We start from the raw sequence: 21673 nt of genomic DNA on the forward strand, positions 1-21673 counted from the left end.
TATGGAACCCAATTCTGCCTTAATATTTTAATACAATTATAGTGCTGTTGATTGGGATATTTTAAAATTTTTAGCCAAACAAATTGTTATAAAAGCACATTATACCAGTTAGATAAGAATATTAATAAAATTAGAATATAAATTTATAATGAGATTTCCAGTATCCTTCTGTGCATCAAAATATCTTTAGACAAAAGTTTAGAGGTTCTCATATATATATAAAAAACTTTATTTGTATCTATGAAGTAAAATCAATAATGTACCACTTATATGATTTAAATAGATAATTATGTAAATATAAGCTGCATACTTTGATTATTAAAGTTTGCTCGTTTGTTTTATTAAGGAAAAATAATGAAATTTAAATATTGTAAAACTAACAGCTTAAACATTGTCGTAAGAATTAAATACTGAATTTTACTCAGATGAATGTATTAATTTGAAAAATTGCTTATTATACAATCAGGCATAAATATTTCCCTTATGGAATTTAATCATTCATAAAAATAAATGCTAATCATATTTTCTTCCAATGCAGTCACTTTTATATAATTCAACTTAATCTGACAGTGAAAAATATAATGAATGAATCTACAGTATATTTAATAAATGATAATCAGATACATTAACATACAACAGAAAAAAAGTTTCATTAAATATAAAAGTAATTTTCCGGATGCATCACACAAGTTCAAAGTACCACCTCACATACAAAAAACAATTTTACTGAAGAAAAAATACACATGTTATATTATGATAAATTCACCAAAAGAAATAAATTCCGTTATAAAAAGTAAACTTTTTTCTTTTATCCCATTAAATAAAACATATACTTAAATATAGCTTTTAAGATATAAAAAATGTATGCATTTTAAATTAATCTTAGGAAGCTATTTGTATTCATTTAAATAAAAATCATATAGCATTAAATAGTAAAATTAAAAGTGATATTAAATTTAATTTCAAAGAATAATAAGTTTCATGAACTCGAAAATACACTGACGAATAAAGCTTCATCAACGATAATTTTCTGGATGTATGATCAAGGAAAAAAAATACCACATCGTGTTTTAATAATTTTATTAGATAGAAGTAATTCTTATACAAAATTAAAACACTTGAAATACATGCTTAAATAGATTTCAAGACATAAAAAGTAGACATTCATTTTAACTTTTTCTGAGTAATAAGAAATTTGTATACATTGAAATGGAAATCATGAAGTATTAAACAAAATCAAACATTACAAGAAATTTAATGAACAAGTGTATGTTTTTATGAATTTAGAAACACACCACAGACACAGAAAAATGTTTCCTTCAATTTGCGAGCTATCCAACTTTAACTTGCAAGTCAATGGTGAATAGCGCCGCAACTGGTTCACAAATATAATGTGAAATGAATTAAAATACAAAAAATCATTTATGAAAAAAATTAGCAAATTGAATAAATCTTTGATAAAATATTAACATTCATTTATTTTTGTAATTATTCAAAACAATTTATTGAATTTTTGAAAATGTTATTTCATTTAGAAACTTTTCAAATCTGGCAATAATTTCGGCATTCTTTGTTATAACCGCTCTTCCTAGTGCGTTTAGTGACTTACCGGCACTTGTAATTAGGGGGAAAAAAAAAAAAATTGTTGAAAATCTCAAATATTTTAAGAAATTCCAAAATGGCAGACGTAAGTATAAATGAAACTTTATTATCAATTTTATTAATATTTGTCGGAAAATGAACGCAGTTTACCTATAATGGTAGTGAAAATGGCTCTATTCTTACAATGGCTGCGATCATGTTCTTACATTGAACTGTTTACTGAAAAATAGGACTAATAATATTTTGTTATGTTGATTTTCCTTGAAATTTAAAAGAGCAGAACAAGTCAAGCTATTCTTTTTTTTTTTTTTTTTTTGTCTCTCCGTACGATTTAAAGAGGTATAGCCGTTGATTGACTGTATCTCGTATTGCGCGAGTATTTTTGTATTTAACCGCATCTAAAAACTGTTGTTTTATCGGCTTACTATGTAGACATAATACTGTACCCCTAATTAAATAATCTAGAAAAGGGGTGCCGACTACATATAAAATCTGATATAATTCCGATGGAGATCAATTTCAAATAATATTCTAGTGTCTAGTTTTAAAACGAAATATTCGTTTAATTTTGTTTTTAGAATACCATATATAAAATTTATGGGTAGTATGTTCGAAATTTACATCGAAATAATATTTGATATAAATTTCAAAATATATAAAACCCCTTTGTTGTCGGAGTTTCGGTTTTATATTTAAAGAGTGCCAAATTTTCTTTAAAAATCCTGATCATAACTACAAATGATTTAAGAGCTATGGTAAGTTTCTGAACAATATAAATTTTTTTTTAAAGCTAAAAGATTCCTTATTTTCCTGGTAGAAAAGGAGAGAAATAGAGTTAGTAATGTGAAAAGAATTATTTAAACCATGCCAAGATTAAGGTCTTTTTAAATTAATGAGTAACTTAATTATTTGATTTGGCATATATTGACTGAAAGGACAGGATCCCCTCCCCAGATCGAAAATTCTCTATAAATCTAGAGCTGAAAATTATTTAGAACATGGGTACTGGAATGTACAAAAAGTATTTGCTTGGAAAAAGATTTTTTTTTTTTAAAAGACGCTGAGTTTCCACCTGCTTTTCTTTTTATTTTATGACTAGAGGAAAAAGATGGGGAAAAAAAAAGAGGATTTTGGAAGAGGAAGAAATTAAATCTTTAATATAGTGATGTTAAAAGTTTTTTTGATAATTGTTTTTAAATTCTTCTGATGTGATTTGAATGATTGCTGTAAAAATAAGTTTAATGAGGTTGATTATATTTTTCATCCAACTTGGTAGCTGTGTAAGATTTGTAGTTTATTTCATGATTCATTTTGTATTAAATTATCTAGAAATGCTACATTCCTTTTTAAGATGGTTTTTGTTATAAAACTTTTGAGAAAGAATTTTAAAAAATTAAAGTTTAATTGAAATTACTATTTAGGTAATGAAAGCTTTGTTTATGGACAAGCATTCTTTGTTATAAACTTGAATGCCTGGTTAGTGAACATTTTGAATCACATCTGTAAGGAAACAAATAACAAGAATCAAATCTAGTTTTGTTTGATTTGGAATTGTAAGTTTTTGTTGGTAATATATTTTCTTTTAAGAGTGAATTTTATTGAATAATTAATTTAGTTATATTTTAAGAAATGTTCAGAACTGTTAGAAGCAACAGCTTTAACTAGCAATATTTTCCACTACCCTCTCCTGCAATTTATATAATTTTTAGTATGTTTAGGCAAAAAAAAAAAAAAAAAAAAAATGGCACTAACACCAAGCTATTTTTTCAGTAAGGATATCTTGCTAAATGTAACCAAATTGTTTTCATGGTAAAGAAGAATCGGGCCATGTTCTCACCTAGTCAAAAAATACTCTAGCCAAACCTATTAAAACTTGTCAAACTAACTAATGCATTAAAAAAGTTTTGGAAAAAGTTTAACACATTAAGCGACTTATCGCTTTAAAAATGTAAAGACATGACGTCATTAGCTATCTTATAGCCTCTCCTGTATGGCCTTATCTTTTAGTCCCACTCTGTTCGGACTATTTCACCTGAAAATTTTGAGGTGCATATGAGAAGTAGTACTATGATGTTATTTTTTGAAAAGAATTTTATTTTTATATTCTATAATTTTTTTCAAATTGTATTAATATGTATATGACCCAGTATTGTTTTCTTTTGTCTGTACTTAAACTCTTGTACTGTTTATTGCTAATTTGGCTAGAAAGGATAAAATTAAATTTTTGTAAAGACAATGACTAAAATCAATGACCCTGAATCAGTTTATCAAGAAAGAAGTTACCAGATAATTTTATTGGGTGGTGGTATAATTAGAAATTTTACCTAAAATTTTTATCTAAATGAAGATGTTACCATCGTCATTCTTTTCGTTGTTATCTGATAATGGACCATCTAAATCAGGAATTGAAAATATTATCTTTATGTAATAGTAAAACTTCATCTTTGCTATAAAAGCACATACTTATACTGAAAAAAAAAAAAATCTTTTTCAAACCAGGAGGGGGGAAATCAAGGAATGAAAGCTGCAACACACCTAACATATAAATTTAGAGGACATGGTGGTGCATGTAATTGCTTTGTTCCCTGCAAATTGGGTTACTTCTAAAATGAAATATTGCTATCTTTGATTCTGCAAGTAAAACATAAACCAAAACTGAATCAAATGAAAAACTAGGAGGTACCAAGTTCATGTTTTAACTTTATGGATTATACAACTGGAGTGAATTACTTTCCCAAAAAAAGGTACATGAATGTCATTTTTAAAAACAGAATGTTTTATGATAATCAATTGCATCAGACCATACAATCCGAAAAATGATATTGGATTAAAACACCAATTGTAAAGGAGAAAGAAAACATTGATTAGAGATTATATTTTGTGATAGTTCTTTTAGTAGTTTTGTTAAAAATTCATCTATTATTTTGATATCAACATATGCCAAATGGATTGAAAACAAATTGATCTCAATAGAAGATTAAATTATACAAATCAAAAGAATTCAAGTAAGACTGCGGAAACAAAATATATAATATAAAATAGTACTTCATTTTTCATCACCTATTAATTTACAGGTGATAAATGTTGGTGCTTCCCGTTGTTTCCATTGAATGTTTATAAATTTATTTTATTGTTCAATAGTTATTAAAACATCTGTAAGCTCCATATAACATATTTTTTTTTCTCCAAACAAAATATTTAATTCTTACCACTTTTATATTTTAAAAAATTCTCTATACTTAAGCTTTATTAAAGATATTTATGGTATTATTTTTCTATTATATCAAGTTTATTCTATTAAAACAATTCTTATCTATCACTAAACATTTTTCTGAAAACAGGCCAAACTTAGGCTTATTGGAATTCATATGTAGTGTTTGAGTTATATTGACCAAAATTTAGTATTAACATAATAATTGAGAACAACAGAATTAATTCTGATATTTGGCAAATTTTCTAACGTTTGACTGATATTGGTGAAAAATAAGTTGCATATTCTTTACTTTCAACTCTAGCTTATTAATAATTATTTTGTTATATTTAAATTTTATCGAACTAGTACCTGAACTGAATATTTAACACTCTTTATTGTGTAATTGAAAATTCTGTAGGAACTATTTGGTCGCTGGATTTTAAGTATGTGATTGCAGTTGCCAGAGCAACAGGTCAACAATCTGAAGCAATTTCCTTTGTGCAAATTGTTTGCAATGACCAAAATTTCATGATATGAAGCAGTGTTTTCTTTCACATCTTCTAGACTTGTGAAAGAAATTATTTGTTAAATATTAGTTTTGATTTTTAATATTTTGTTCAAATTATTATCATTAATCTTAATAATATTTCATTTTGTCTGAAGTATTAATATGCCTGTAAGTGAAATAAATCTGTATAATTACGAATGAGTTTTTTGTTTAATCATCATGTTAATATCTTCATAAAATTGATGTAAATTATGCCTAGACTTTTTGACAGTTTCTTTTTCTAGAATTACTGTAAGTTGTCAGATAAATAAATCTGAAATTTTAGCATGCAGCCTTGTTTATACAAAGAAAAGGATTAACAGACTGATATTGACTACTTTTATGTGGATTATATATGTAATGAATGGAATTCAAAGATATGAATGCAGGATTTTCCTTCAAGGTCTGGGCAGTCAAATAAATTCAGGCACACTCATAAGGAAAATTCTCCCTTTTTTTTTATAGTTTTGTTTTTAAAAACGGAGAATATTTTACATGCAGCAGGATTTGATAAACTGAATATGCTTCTGTGGTAAAAGGAGAGAAAAATTTAAAAAGCTGAAATTTTTCTGAATTCAGTCTTCAAATGAAAATGATTGATAGGTCTGTTTCTGTTATAAAATAAAAATTTGCATGTATATTTTTGTCATATTCATGGTGAATAGCATCAGAAAAAGTGCTTAAATATAAAAACTATTTTGAAGCTTCTTAAAAGTTCTTGGATTTAAAAAAAAAAAAAAATTCTCGAGCAGTACAAAAAAAACTTCCCTTTGAGGTTGAATACATTAAATTGAGAGTATAATTGTAAAGCTTTGTTTACTATATCAAGAAAGAAAGTCAAAGAGGAGAATTGGTGAAGGAATCCAGAGGTGTTAACATCATCCCTGAAAAGTCATTAAGGTAACAATTAATGACATTTTTTTCCTCCCTTTCCTCCCTCTATCTTTGGCAGTGATTGCCATTTATTGAAATACCGGGATGATTAATCCAAAAAAATGGTATGAAATATGCACTGTGTCAGATATGATAAAAAAAAAAATGTTTGAACTTCAATTTTTAGTGTTTTTAAATGGTTAAGAATTTATTTTAGTTATGGCTCATAAGTATATGTTTAACCTTTTACGGCTGTTAAAGAAGAAGATGCAGCTTAGTCTGTTCAATAGATTATTACATTGAAGCTTCTTAAGTACATGAAAAATTCAATCATAGCTCTTGTTAATTATCTCATTTTGAAGCAGTCAGATTGGCTTCGTAGATATGCTAAGGTAGTTTTCTATGCTGAATTGAATTCGTTGTGATTTGAAATTATTTGGTTTGATTATGTAAAATCCAATATGAGAATTTTAATTTGAAGTCGATGATCAGGATTTCATCTGCCTTCTGCTTTTTAAATGCCTATTTATTGAAAAATTATTTATTAGGCCAATCTTTTAAGAAAACTACAAATAATAATTAAAAGGAATATGTACCGAAAATACCTTCTTCCCAAAACCTCACTTACAGAAATGCTGTCAGTGGAAGAATCTTAAGCATGTTTAGGGGAATGGGAATGGAATCTTATTTCAACATGAATACAAAGACACTGGAGTTGCATATTTAGTCAATAAATGTCTGTTAAATAATTTTTAATATTATTCTGAAAATGTTTGTTTTGATTAATTAAAATCCTTTGGAAATATCTGTTCCTCATTAATTTGTTGATCCTATGTTAAATGTAATATATCTGTAAAAAGTGGTATTGATGATTAGGTAACCAATGTTTGAGGGTATGTATGTTATAGGTAACGCTAAATGATTTCCATTTCTTTGCAAAATATTTAAACATGTTTTTCTGTAATTTTTTCTAGGCTAAACTATGGAATTATTTATTATTGTTTTTTTTTTTTTTTTTTTTTTTTTTTTTTTACATATAGGTTGAAAAGTTGTGCTTTTAAATTGGAGAAGTTAATTTTTTATAGTCTGGCCATTTCTTAAATATAATTATTCTTTTCTGTTAAAAAATTTGATCAGGGGGGGGGAAACGAATCGGAACATTTTATTGTTTTATCAATTTCTTGGCAGTTTTGCCAAATCTTTTATAGTTGTCATTTAATAGTATCTTGACTCTAACTTTTTAAGGCTGCAAATAAAATTTTCTCGATTTAGTATGGTAAATCAAATTTATTTTTCCGTCCTAGAGAGAAAATATACTTTTTCCATCCTGTTTTGTCTTCTTTCTCTTTTTACTGCATATGTTAAAATCAAACAGGGTATGTAGCATCGTGAAAAATGCTTAATTTTCACGTGAAGAGCGAAGAAAGATTTTCGTTTCATTTCGTTAGCCCACAAGTTGAATGTGATAATTCGAAATCATGGTTGTTAAAGACTTGTTTACTGGATGTATGAAAAAAGAAAACCAACAAAAGGGTAGAATTCAAAGGAATCCAGTGTTTCCAATATATATTAAAATAATGCTTTACGATTCTTTTTCTTCAACTGTGTGCATTGCCATTTAATAAAATACTGGAATAGTTATCTGGAAAGGGCAATACGAAATGTGTACAGTATCGTACTTATTACGAAGGGAAAACATTCGAATTTTTAATGTTTTAGGTGTTGAAGAATTTGAGTTATGCCTAATAAGTATATATTTAAACTGTTATGCTTTGTTGATCAAGAACAATATGCATATAGGATAAATTTAATGCGCCTAGAAGATATTTCTATAGTCTGTGTATTTTCTATAGGCGATTCAAGGTCACATTTTCTACCACGTTACTGGTATCAGACAACTAATAACAATATAGAAAATGTGATCTTGAACTGCTTATTTAAAATACACAGACTATAACATGGGAAAAAGCTGCTCTGAAAATTATAACACATACTCATTAATATGTCATTTTGGAGCAATCGCTTGAACGACCTATTACAGGTATTCAACTGTACTATACTGAATTGTAATTAATTATGGTATATAATTACATTAGTCAATTATCTATTATAATTAAAATCTAGCTTATTAATTTTAACTTGAAGCTTTTAATTTTAAATGATTGTGATATCTTTTGCGTTATTTTTTGAATATCCCCATCCATTTGAAAATTTTTATTTGTTGTAACAATCTCATCAAATTTGTTTTGTTTAAGAGAAAAGAAATAACTGCTGGATCTGGTACTTAAAATTAAAGAAATTTTAAATAAAAAAATGTTCAAATTTTTATTTTTCAGTTTTTTTTCATTGTTTTTATCATTTTATAATGATTTTTCTTTTCTTTTAATAACACTTGTAGAGACTTTAACACTTTTCCCAGTGGAAACTCTAAATATGTAAAAATTTGTCAACATCCAGCATAAAGTCATTGGAATTAGAAGCATGACATTCGGGAAGTTATTTTTTGGGCATTAAAGATCACTAAGAATGGATTTCCCAAACTTTTAATTCAAAGTTTAATTAAAAAATAAAAACAGAATTTTAATGTGGTTTTATGCTAACATTAATGCATATTATTGTACAAAAATTATTTTAACTTCATTTAAAAGGTTGAAAAAAATAGCTTTTCAATGATAAAAGTTTTGTTTGAATGAATATATTTTTTTTACACTAGTTTTAATAATTTTTGAGAAATCAGTTTTGGAACACGGCTTATAACAATGATTTTTACTATAATGAAATTCAAACTAATATCATTGCTTCTTCGTATTGTCAAATCGCATTATTTTGCAGTTGTTAAAGTTGTAATAAAAGGGGGGGATGCTTTCTTTGTTTATATTCTTGCTTTATTTAAACTTTAAAAAATTTTAAGCAGTTCATTGAATAAAATTCTTTATTTGACGAATTTTGTCTGTCCGGTTTTTCGAATATAAATTAGCACTATAACTATAAAACAAGAGCTAGACAGATAAAATTCAGTACACAGATTTAACATCTATAGTATGGACATAGTACTAATTTTGAGCCAAATCTAACTAGGGGTTCACCATATCTTGGTCTGTACTTTCAAAAACATGTAAACATAACTCAAAAATACAGTGACATAAATAATTTTGTGACTACAACTGTAGTTTTGAATCAAATTTTTGTTTTGATCAATTAGGAAGAATGCCTAAAACCCAAATTCGTTTTTTGGATACTTTCAACTGCATGCCAGGGATTAATCACCGAAACACTTACCAAGGATCACACAACAGAATCAGTGAAAATGTTTAATTTATGCCCAAGTTTCATATTTCTTAACTATTTTAAACAGGACAATAATATAACTAAACCAAACTAAACTAATCTTAGCTACTGTATATCAGGGTCATGCAAGGTATTTTCTGGCGTTAGGTGAGAAACTTTTGAGGAGACATTTCCATTTTAACTACAGAGCTTTTTTTTAAAAACTTTATGAATCTGTTTACGTTATTTATAAAAACTAAGACTTGTTAAAGCATTTTCATTTCTTAAAAGTAAGAATTTTTGCATAGGTTAAAAAGCAGGTTTTCATTAATTTTCGGAACATTAAACATTTGAAAAAGCCTTTACTAAACTTTAGAAGTATGAGATGACAAAGCAGTTTCTTTTTAGTCTGACCATTTGTGAACGCTGCTATTATCTTCTAATAAAAAATTATCTAAAAAACTCGTATAGAACATGGCATTTTTCTATCATAATTTCCTTTCAGTTTTGCCAGTCGTATGATGATAACCATAGGAATGTTTTAGTTCTTAGTTTTATAATTTACTTTTTCCACCCCAGCAATGTTGAATCGTATTTGTTGTTGCTCATATAAAATTTGGTCATGCTGTGTTTCTACATCACTACATCTACATTCTACATCATCAAAAATGTTGTCTATCTAAGTAAATTGGTAGCTTAGTAATTTTAAGAAATGTTGAAAAAGATCACAATCTTTATTCTTAATCTTATAAAGCTTAACTATCAACAAAAAAAAGTATTTTTCATTTTTATGATCATTTCTATTTTTTTGCTAAATCCAAAATTTTACAATAGATGTTGTACAAATACAGATATAAATTTAAAGTTTAAAAACCAAGCATTTAAAATTAGTGTTTTTAATTTTTTTCAATAAAAAAATTATGTCTTATAATGAAATAGAAAAAAAAAATCCTATGTTTAGAAAATATGCAGTTTGCATACTTATACAAAGGTGCTTAATTTTTTTTTGGCCAAGGTGCTTAAAAGTACTTAATTTTTGCAGCATTTTCTCATTACACGCTCTGATTATGCTATGGTTTTACATCTGTGTTAAAATTTTAAGAAATGTTGAAAAAAATTGGATTTTTATTATTAATCTTATGAAAGTTGACTTAAATTTTAGTAATAACAAATTAGCCCATAATAATAATAATCCAATCAAAAAGACAACTTTTACAATAGTTCTGTATTGTTCAAATACAGAAGCATTATACATACATAAGGTTATTTTTTAAAATTTTCAATTGGAAACCAGTATTTTAAAAAAGAAAAGTCCTATTTCTAGAAAATACATAGGTCTAGATATGCATGCATGTTCAAGAGTGTTTAAATTTTTCCAGTAATTTTTCTTTAAGCAACCTGGATAATCTTTTAATATTAATATTTGCAGAATATCCCCCCCCCCCCTGTAACATCTCCCAAGTCTCTTGCAATTTGAACTGCTTACGGTGTGCTTTCTTTTTCTTTTCTGTTTGGTCATATTAAATAACATATGCTTTGTTTATTGTTTCATACTTAATCTTATTATTGAATTGTACCTCAAAATTTTTTATATGTTCTATGTAATAAATTATTTTGATATCATGTGAAATACCATAAAATATAACTTTACAATATACCGTAATGCATACCTTTATAAATCCACAATTATGTCTTATTCAGTCAGTGATGAAGAAACCTGGAGCCAGTTTGAAGTTGACCTATCATCCAAGTGTAGACATTTCCAAAAATACAACCGAATAATTGCCTCTTGATTTCAAAAACCCTTTTCATTTAAAAAGTTACCATTTATTCTTTCTAAGAAAGAAGATAATTTTTTAGACTTGATAATAAGACTAAAATTGAAAATTCCCGACTTAAATACATGGTAGTGCAAAATAGTCATATTTATATATTAATAATTGTATAAATCTTTATTAAGAATTATTTCAATTAGTATATATGCCTAATCTTTTACTAATATCACACTGGCAGATTTTGAATTGTATTTTCATGATCCTTTTTTTTACAACTGTTATATTTAGTAAAAGATATTCCTGGTTAAATGAAATTTCAGTACTATCACTTTTTATCGAGCACAAGGAGTAAAGATTTTTTTTTTTTAATGTATAACCAAAGAAAACTGTATTAAATTATTTTACCATGCTTATTCATTTTATGATATATTAGTTTTAGTCCTCAGTTTTTTATTTGTAGTTTACTTTGCTATTTATATGAAGTCTGTTTATTCGATGAAATTGCTTTCATTGGAATTTTATTTACATTTTTGTTCTAATTCTACCATTAAATTTTTTGTTATGTTGCATTTTGAACTGTTTTAACTCTTTGAGCATATAAGTATTTTAAATAAGGATGAAACTTTGTGCATTGTAAACTTTAATTAATGAGATAAAATAGGCCAAAAATGCATTTATTGTTGTGTGTGTATAATTAATTAAAGAAGACTTTATTAAAATTATTTTTAGCATGAATCTGAACCTGAACAATTCCGTAAGCTGTTTATTGGTGGGTTGAACTACAAAACATCGGAGGAAGCATTAAAAGCCCATTTTGAACGATGGGGTGAGATAGTAGATTGTGTTGTCATGCGAGATCCTCATACAAGAAAGTCACGTGGTTTTGGCTTCGTGACATACAAGCGTGCCCATATGGTTGATGATGCTCAGGCTGCCAGACCTCACGAAATAGATGGAAGAGAAGTTGAACCAAAGAGGGCTGTGCCTAGAGAAGTAATTTTTTGTTTCTTATATCTTGTTATTTGAACTGTATTCATTTTGTTTTATTTAAACATAATTTTATTAAGTCTTAATTAAATTTGGATCATCTTAATTGCTTTTAACTTTCAGGATTCAGGAAAGCCAGAAGCTCAAATAACAGTGAAGAAATTGTTTGTGGGTGCTTTAAACGAAGATGTAGAAGAGGAAGACTTGAAGGATTATTTTAGTCAGTATGGAAATATAGTGAGTGTGAGTATCGTCATTGATAAAGGCACTGGAAAAAGAAGAGGCTTTGCTTTTGTTGAATTTGATGATTATGATCCAGTAGATAAAGCTGTGTGTAAGTATTAATTTTTTTTCTTTTATATGTAATTTTTGAAGATAAATGCTATCATTATTGATTATACTTGCTTTGTTAACTCCCCATTTCCCCTTTTCTTTCAGTGCGCAAACACACAATCAAAGGCAAGAAAGCTGAGGTGAAAAAAGCATTGTCCCGTCAAGAAATGGATAATATTAAACGATCAAAGGAGATGAGATCATATGGAGGTCGTAGTGGAGGTATATTAAATGTATTATTGTTTTAGTAAAGTTTTAAAATTAATTTGGCGAATATTGGGAAAATGAAATTTCTTTGTTTGCATGGCATATTTTTAATATTTCTCAACATATTTACTTTAAAAGGACTATTAATTTTCTGTGGCTATGACATGCAACTGCAGAAAATTAGTTGTAGCAAAAATTAACAATAATATATAGCTTAAGAAAATAAGTAATTTATGTAGCAAACCATAATTTCCTGTAAAATTTTAGTCACAATTTTTTCTATTCTGAGTGAAATAAAAATTATAGTTTAAATCTAGAATCATATGAGATTATTTTAATATCTTTAATTGTTGTACTTTTTTTTTTTCTGATTAACTTATTCTTGCTATCCCATTTGTATTTTATTCCATAAAAGGAAATGTTTATTGTGAACTACACCAGTTAAAACAATTTAAAAATACCAATGGCAAAATGGTAAGGAATTTTATTTTTATGGCTCATATTAAAATTTTAAATAAAGTTAGCTCTTTAAAAAAAGCAAATAGTGAATGATTGAATTTTTGTAGCTTAACTTCTAATGAATATCTGGTGCGAGAAGAAAAAACACTATTTAGGGGTTAAAAAGATTTTGGAGTATTGATCTCGGCTATTCTTGTTAACAGTTAAATTATTTCACATTTTTCTAGTTAATATTTTCTTCACATTTTATATTTTCATTATGGAAAATGTATCTAATCACAAACTGAAATTAAATCCTGGCCTGATCAAAGTTTAAATGAATACCTATGGGGGGGGGAATCAATGTGGGCGCTTTAAGAATAAAAATTATGTAATTTCTAATTTACTTCACAAAATCTGTACAATTTAGGAAGTCTAATTTTGCCTTTCAAATTTTCTTTCATATAAAGTTTTAGCTGCTTTTTTTCTGCAGACAATGCAAGTTTTTTTTATTGCTAATAAATTTTTATTCAAAGAAAAATTTTAAAACTTGCTTAATATTCTGCATAGTATTCATTTTGAATCTTGTCCTACAATAGGTTATGGAGGATATGGTGGAGATAGTTATGGATATGGTGGTGCTAGTGCATGGGGAAATGGAGGTGATTATGGTAATGGATATGGAAGTTCTGATTATGGCTCTGGTAAAATTTCCCTTTTGCCTCATTGCCAGCAGTAATTTAAGAGATTTCTGTTAGTGTGAAATATTGGAGCAAACTCTGATGTTTTTTTAATTGAAATTACGCTCTCTTAAAACTTTGCATAGTGCCTTGTTAACTTTTTAAATTTATTGAATGAAAAGCATTGATTTTGTTTTAATTTATTTTTTTCCATTTTCTTGACTGAAAAACATTTTCTACATCAACCAGATTAATTTTCATATCATATAATGCATAATACAAATAAATTCTGCTTTGGTGTCTAAAATGAATGTCGGTGAAAACACCTGAAATTTTTATTAACTTAATAGTAAGCTGACTGACAAGTCAAAATCTGAATTTGAAAGCTTAGGTTGTCAGTTGATCCCATACCCATTCAATTTCATTCATATGAGCGATATGGGTCTTACTATATTGGTATGAAGAAAAAAATTTTCTCTATGATTATTTGAAAATAGTTGGTTTTTTGTATTAACCTAGTGATTCATCTCGGTATTTTTTTTTTAACATTCAAATCAAATCTTTAAAGGGACAGTGTTTTGTTTATAATGGTTGTATTTTCATTATGATGCAAATTAACTAAGTATTTTGCCTATTGTAATTTTCAGATAACTTGTCTTAAAAATTATGACTTGATTTGACTATAATAAATGTATTAGGTGAATTATATCATTAAAAACTCTTTCTGTGGAAAATGCATTTTAATTTGGTCTTAAAACTACTGGTTAATAAATCTAATAATATTTATCATTTCTCAGTTGCACAGATCAGGTTTTACTGCATTTTAAGTGATGCTAATGCCATGTAAAATATCTTGGTGCTTTGTTGAGTTATCTTCCTATGATTGATTTTTAATTGTATTAGCTGGAAATTGTGATATTTTCATAAATTAAAAAAAAAATCAAACCTAATAATTATAAAAATCACTTATTGTAAAATCACTGACACATCTTACAGTACTTTTGATTTAATTTGTAGGCGGTGGATGGGGAGGTTACTACTCATCCGGCTATGGTGGTGGTGGGCCTGTTCGAGGTAGTAGTGGTTATTCACAGAGAAGTCAGGGACCTTATGTTGGTGGTAGCAGTAGAGGGAAAAGTTCAAGCTATTCAGGTACCATATTGTACAATCGTCCTATTTTTTAGCCAAAACTGAGAGAAGGATTTTCTCATTAGTAATGTTTTAGAATTTACAATGAAAATCTTTTTTATATCTTAAATTATTTTATTTTTTGTTTTATCGAATATCGTACACACTTGGATAATAAATTTGCGTTACCTAATCTCTTCAATTTTCTTGTGCATTATCTTTATTTCTCTTGATTTATAAGATTCTGTGTTGTTTAATTAAGGAACTGCTTTTTTTATGATTTTTTTTCTGTTGCCTTTTATGTATATTTAATTTGTTTAGGGCTTTCTTTCGAAAATTGAGGAATTTTTGTTGGGGATATTATTTCCTTTCATGAAGTTCTCTAAAAATTTAGTCCATTAAAAAATAATAGCATTTGGTTTAATAATTAACAGCAGCATTTCTTTTCGATCAATATAAATGAGGAATAGGGACAAGTGTTGTACCTTTTGACTGATTTTCAGTACTTATCTTTTATTGGCTTCATTTGAAAGTTCACTATTCTATTGTGAATGCAGGTCTAATTCTGTTTAGTTTTGTGTTGATTGATTATTTAAAAGATCAAACATTGTAATTTTAATATTTTTAATTATTTTTAAAAATTTTATTCCTTTTATTGGATTTATTAACCTTTTTTTTACGAAAAAAATGTTTACGATGTACAACAGTACAGCTGTTGTACTGTCGTAAACATTTTTTTATGACATGCACAATTGTTGCATTAATAATGAGTTAGGAAATTTGTAAAATTATCTAAAAATTGCTGATGAGAGCATATCACTCCAAGCATGATGTCAGTTGATGATTTCTTGCAATTGTTTCCCTGCATCTGAAGCCCAATGTTACCAAACCAATCAGAAATGCAAGACAGCTTTCTTTTAAGGGTATGATAACTTTTTGGGATTTTCATTGTAAGAAGAGCAATAAGGTAATGAATGCAGTATACCACAACCTTAATGAAACTTTTGGGAAGATAATTTTTCATAGAATGGAGACAGTTAATAAATTTTGGCCCAACCTGCTGTTGTAAATTTGCAGTGAAGCTATATCATTGTTAAAAATGATAATGATACTTTTCCATGGCAATAGTAATCTTCAGAAAGAATTTTTGATCAATCAAGTTTATTTGTGGGAGAATATGAAAGAACAAAAACTCATTGCAAGAAGAAAAAAAAAATTATGGTGACATTCAAGTAAATGGTGGAATAAGTAATTTTGAAATGTCAAAATAATTTATTTTTACTGCAAGGAATTCACGAACTCTTAAATAAAAATGTAAAAAGAAGAAACTAAAAGAAGGAAACGGAATTAAGTGAAAATTTGAACAGAAAAGAGTTATTGTTCAATTTAAAGAATGAAAAGCAAAATAATTAAATAAGATGAATTCTTGAGACTGCTGAAAAAGAGTTTTAAGTTGATAAACACTTTGCAGATCTCAAAATTTTTCAAAATAAGCTTTTAAAATTTTTTGATTCACTTAAAGTAGAACTGATTGTTTTAAATCAATTTTTTTATTAGCATTTTAGTAATTGACATTTCAAATTTTGAAATGATTAATTTGTAATTTTTTGCATTTTAAGTGTCATAGGCAAGCAGTTGTTTGTTAGTTGAGTTATTTTCTATAAATTAGCATCTTATGTGTAGCTTTATTTATAAAATTGGAAGTAAAAATTATATTCATTTATAAATGCATGATTTTTTAATAGAACAATTAATTTCTTATGATTTGTTAATGAGAATATGTAAAGTAATATTTTGATGGTTTCTCATTTAAATCTTTGCTCAAATATATATTGGGTACATATAATTGTATATATTTTTATATTTCTGCTGCAACATGTTCTGATATTTATACAAAGAACTCGGATCAGTTATTACACTGTTTTTTAAAATTTTGATCAAAAATCATAATCTTTACTGTTAACATAACTTCCTTTGCAAAGCATAGTTTAATATTTCTAAGAATTCTTGTGCAGTTTTAGCAATAAAGCATTTTGTTAAAATTTCCAGTATTTTTTTTTTTTTTTTTTTTTTTTTTTTTACATTTGAGAAATTAATAAATTGTTTTAATAGTTATTAGGATGCTCATTCCCTTTAAAAAATTGAATTAACCATAAAAGCATTTATAATAATACATTGTGCAAATATGGTGATTCTGAGTAGGGAAAATGCCAGGACACTACTATAATTAATAGCTGTAAGTCAGGGCAATGTTGCAAGTTTAGTTGGCAAAAGTCGGGGAAATTTTTTTTCCACAAAATCTTTTATAAACAAATTACTGATTATATTGACTTATAAACCCACATTAGTACATAAATAATGATGACAAGTAAGATGTACTTCTTACCATACCCAATTTTACTTTGTTGAATTATATATTTTTATTTGGTAATTATTTGCATTTTAGAAAGTTTTTAAGCATAAATTTTTTATTATAATTCAGTTACTTATTATATATAAAACTGCATATTTTTCGAAAATTTGCCAAATGTAATGAATAATTGAAATTTTGAGCAAAAAATTAAATTGTTAATATGTGTTCTAAGCATTGACAGTATAGTAAGAAATGCTATTATTTATCTATGAAATAGAAGAATAGTGTAGTTGGTGTGATATACAAGGAAAGAAGTGAACATTTTGAAATAAAAAATACTAGTAGCTGGAATGTTAAAATATTATAAATAAATTACGACATTATTTCTAAAAAATTGATTTTCTAGTAAGTAAAATTAAGTTCATATTGGTATGTTGAAGCTTTAAAAGAACTTAATTCATTGGTAGATGCAATCTTTTAGAAATTTTAATTTTATTTAATTATCACATTCTGATACAGTGCAGGTCCTTATTCATATTTTCTATCTAAATGATTATAAAATTGGTGAAATTTTGTTTTAATATGCTTGCTATACAGCAAAGTTCCATATAGTTTATTCCATGTCTTAATGTTTAATTGAATACTTTCTCGTACAAAATCAATGAGTTACCATTTTATGGGGAAATGAAATAAAATTGTGATTCAAAGGCCCTGCTGGTTTCCTCCAAGGACAAAACCATGAAAGAGTAACCAGCTTACTGTGTAGAGGGGGGATAACTCATTAGCACTACTGATGATCAAAACCAAAGAGGTTATTTTCAGCAAACACAGTTAAAAGAAGGGAGAAGCATCTTTGAGATTTTCTCATTCATGGCTTGCATTTAGAGAAATTTTTTTTAGTTTGTTTCCTGAATTCTAAAGATAAAAACAAATAAAAATGTAAAAAAGACTTTTTATCATACACAGCAATAAGATATTTTGGATTTGTTTTTATACATAAAAAAGTTATCTTAAAAAGCTAATAGTATTTATAAAGATTTGTTCCTTTTAAAATATATTTATTATGCTACCATTTAATGTGTGAGAAAATCTTAATTCAACCTTATAGTTTGAAAAAAATCAGTTATAATTTTCAGTTTATCTTTTTTTTTTAAGTGATTTTTTTTTTTCTTAGACTGTATTATTAAAACTGTATGGTTCCCTTTAAGCTTCTATCTATGTTTTTAATTTGGGGATTTTTATTTTTGGCTTAACCCTTAAATAACTTGTTTTTCAGGGCTGTCTGTCATAATTTTTGATTTACCTCTTATTGTCCTTTACTTGCCCCTTACACCATCGTAGGATATGGGCTCTTAGATTTCATTTTCTTGGTATACAACTTGAATACAAAAGTGATTGGGATACAAAGTTTTGCTGTTTTAAAAGCTGCATATTGTTTAAATTCACATTTATTGAAAAATAGTGTGGTATTATGTGAAAAGTGACTAGTTGATGTGATTCAGCTTTTTGCCAAAGTATAAATTTCCAGTGCATGATCGAGCCATATAGTTTGTATCGTGATAGCAAAAATGTTGGTTTATTGCATCCAAGGCCTTAATTTTTTTGTGATTTTAAATTAGGGAGCATGAAGTAGGTGATAAATCTTTTTTCCCATTAACACGTGAATTCTATGTTGCTAATTCTAGACTATAACAAAGAAGTTATTTTTCTGTATTTAAATATAAACATTCATTGAATATACTATAATTTCAGGTAATGTTGAATTTTTAATTCAATTAAATTACAGATGAAGTAATTCATTATTACATTAAGACAAAGTTTAAATTTAAAAAAGCATTTTATCTTGAGCTTATTAAACATAATTGCTTGTCCATTGCAATAGTTTTTTAAGAGTTGAATGGAAATCCCTTGCAATAGATTATACTATGTAAGTTCATATAGAGATACACACAAATTACCATTAATTTCACACTCGGAAACAATTGTTATGAATCAAGTATTGCTAGTTTCCTTTAAATGAATTATGACACCTCTGATCTGGTCATGGACCAACATAACATGGTGATGAAAGGTACAACAATTTCACATTTAGACCTGTATGATTTATTTTAGGTGAAAAATAGAAAAACCAGAGCTTACACAAAATATAAAGAGTTTTAGTTGATATTATTGTAGCCACTCTATGGATAACTTCATTAATAGTATTTAAAAATGTTGAGTCGAAAAGTAACGTCTGCATTATTTACTTTTTAGTACTGAAATCAGATAAACATTTTTATTGAACTATAAAAGAATTTCTTTCAAATAGCAACCAGTTAAATTAAGCTGTTGGATGATCCAAAAAAAACTTCGAAATTTTGTCACCTAGCACAGATTGCAGTTGCTAAAGAAAGAGTAATTTCTTATGCTAACATTGCTTAATTTTACTTTCTGATGAATTTTATGACAGTTATCTGAAATCCAAAAATGATTTGCAATAAGCAGTTTCACATAAATTTCATAGAAAGTATGCCTTTTAAAATATGTTGTAAACACTGAATTAATGACTAATTTGTTGATTGTGACAAATTAGCTATTCAGATTTTTTTTTGTAAGTTAAGTCACGAAGGAAAATTCTTTGTTTAATCCTTATGCCATTTGTACTTCGTAATTTGGGCTTAGTTTTTGTTCTTGAATTTTTGTGTAGCTATATATTTCAAGTGATATGTTTTTTGAATTTTTTGTAGGTGGTGGCAGCTATTCCAGTGGACGAAGTGGAGGCTATGGGGGATACCGACGATAAATGATTTTCAGTGCAGTCTTGGGGTAATAATTATTAATCTGGTCTTCTCAATTCCATCTTAATTTTGCTTCAACTTTATTTCTTTTAGATCTTAATTTGTTGCAATTTTCTGTTAGTTTGTTTTTAGAAAAATTTTGAGTCGTAATTGTAATTTAGTTTTTTAATATTAAGCTCTTTTTCTGTTCTATTTTTATGATTTATTATTCATATATTTACAAATTCAGTTTAGTCTTATTAGAGGTTAAAAATTTATGATTTAAAAACAATTTATGTATTAAGTAGTTTGAGTATTAGTTATCTTTTGTCAAGAATTCGATTGAATAAGCAATATAATTAATTTATTATAACAAAATAAGATATTTCTCACATTTTTGATCTAGGAATTTTAAACTGTCATAGCCAGCATTCCCACTGTGTAAGCCATTGCACAGTAGGTGATAGCAGTTAGAAGAGAGGTCGTGAAAGAATTGAAGTGTAATAGGCAGGAGCAGGATTTTGAGGATACAGCTAAGTGTAGCTCATCAGTGCCAGAGAAAGGAATGATTTAACTTCACCTACATTTCATATTGTATCTTTTACATTCCACATTTAATCATTCGGGTCAACTTTTCACTTTTAAATTCCCCAAGACTGAATCTCGATGTAGCTTTTCATTATTTTCATTGTTACATTTTAAAACCCATTGTAAAACATGCAGGAAGTGGATCTGTATGGCATTGCATTGTCAGCTTATCATAAATCTTTTTACTTAAATAAATAGGTGTGTTTAAGTTTGTTGTTTTAGCTTTTCCTTTAACTGTTAAGTTGACAGCTTAAAATTTCTTTAAGCTTTAATAATAAATAAATTGAAGTGTTTTATTTTTCTCAGTTTTGTTTGCAAACTTATTTCAATGTACAATCGATGTAAAATAAATTACTTTTCACATTTTTGTGTAGAATAAATGTTATTGTATCAGTTTTTGTGAACACATTTATTTTATGAATGCATACTAGAAAAGAGAAGGAAGAAAATTTGCATTATAATAATAGTGTTTTCCAATTGGCATTCATTTAAAAAGATTATGCACCAAAGTTTATTTAAATTGACATGTAAAATCCTGTAAAATTTGCAAATGATCAAATTTTTCTCTTCATTCCACTGAAAGTTCATTTATATTCAAGATAAAAAGAGTGAAGACTGAACTTGTCTTGGTTATGAATTTTCTGGTGTTTACTGTAGTGTCTTCAGAACAACAATGCAAATTAAGGCTATATATATATATATATTTGTTGAGATGAAGGAAGCATTATTAATGCAACATCTTTTTACCTGTTTGAATTTCGGCTCCATTCTAAATAATAAAGGGTTTTATACCAAAGGTATCCAAATACTAAGTTTTGTTAAGGATTTTTTTTAAAGGAGGAAGTTATTAGAAAAACTTATTGCTTAATGAAATGAAATATGTAAACTAATTTTCAACAAAGTTGGCATTATTATTATTGAAGCTTTTATCTTAGCATTACACAAG

General features: G+C 27.0%; 1 protein-coding gene across 4 annotated transcripts; it reads left to right on the forward strand.

Annotated features, from left to right (window-relative positions):
- The first annotated feature begins 1561 nt into the window (after positions 1-1561).
- On the forward strand, positions 1562-20935 carry LOC129960816 (heterogeneous nuclear ribonucleoprotein A1, A2/B1 homolog). 4 transcript variants are annotated; one of them, XM_056074474.1, is made up of 8 exons: positions 1562-1687; positions 11987-12250; positions 12368-12578; positions 12683-12799; positions 13822-13926; positions 14920-15054; positions 20110-20188; positions 20546-20935. In XM_056074474.1, the coding sequence occupies exons 1-7, from the start codon at positions 1679-1681 to the stop codon at positions 20163-20165; spliced, it is 897 nt and encodes a 298-aa protein (XP_055930449.1). In that variant the 5' UTR covers positions 1562-1678; the 3' UTR covers positions 20166-20188; positions 20546-20935. The 4 variants fall into 4 exon arrangements, with proteins under 4 accessions (XP_055930449.1, XP_055930450.1, XP_055930453.1 ...); XM_056074475.1 differs by having other exon boundaries at positions 13822-13893; XM_056074478.1 differs by lacking the exon at positions 14920-15054.
- The last annotated feature ends 738 nt before the right edge of the window (positions 20936-21673 follow it).

Source organism: Argiope bruennichi, chromosome X2, assembly GCF_947563725.1.
Source record: "Argiope bruennichi chromosome X2, qqArgBrue1.1, whole genome shotgun sequence".
Classification (NCBI taxonomy): Eukaryota; Metazoa; Arthropoda; class Arachnida; order Araneae; family Araneidae; genus Argiope; species Argiope bruennichi.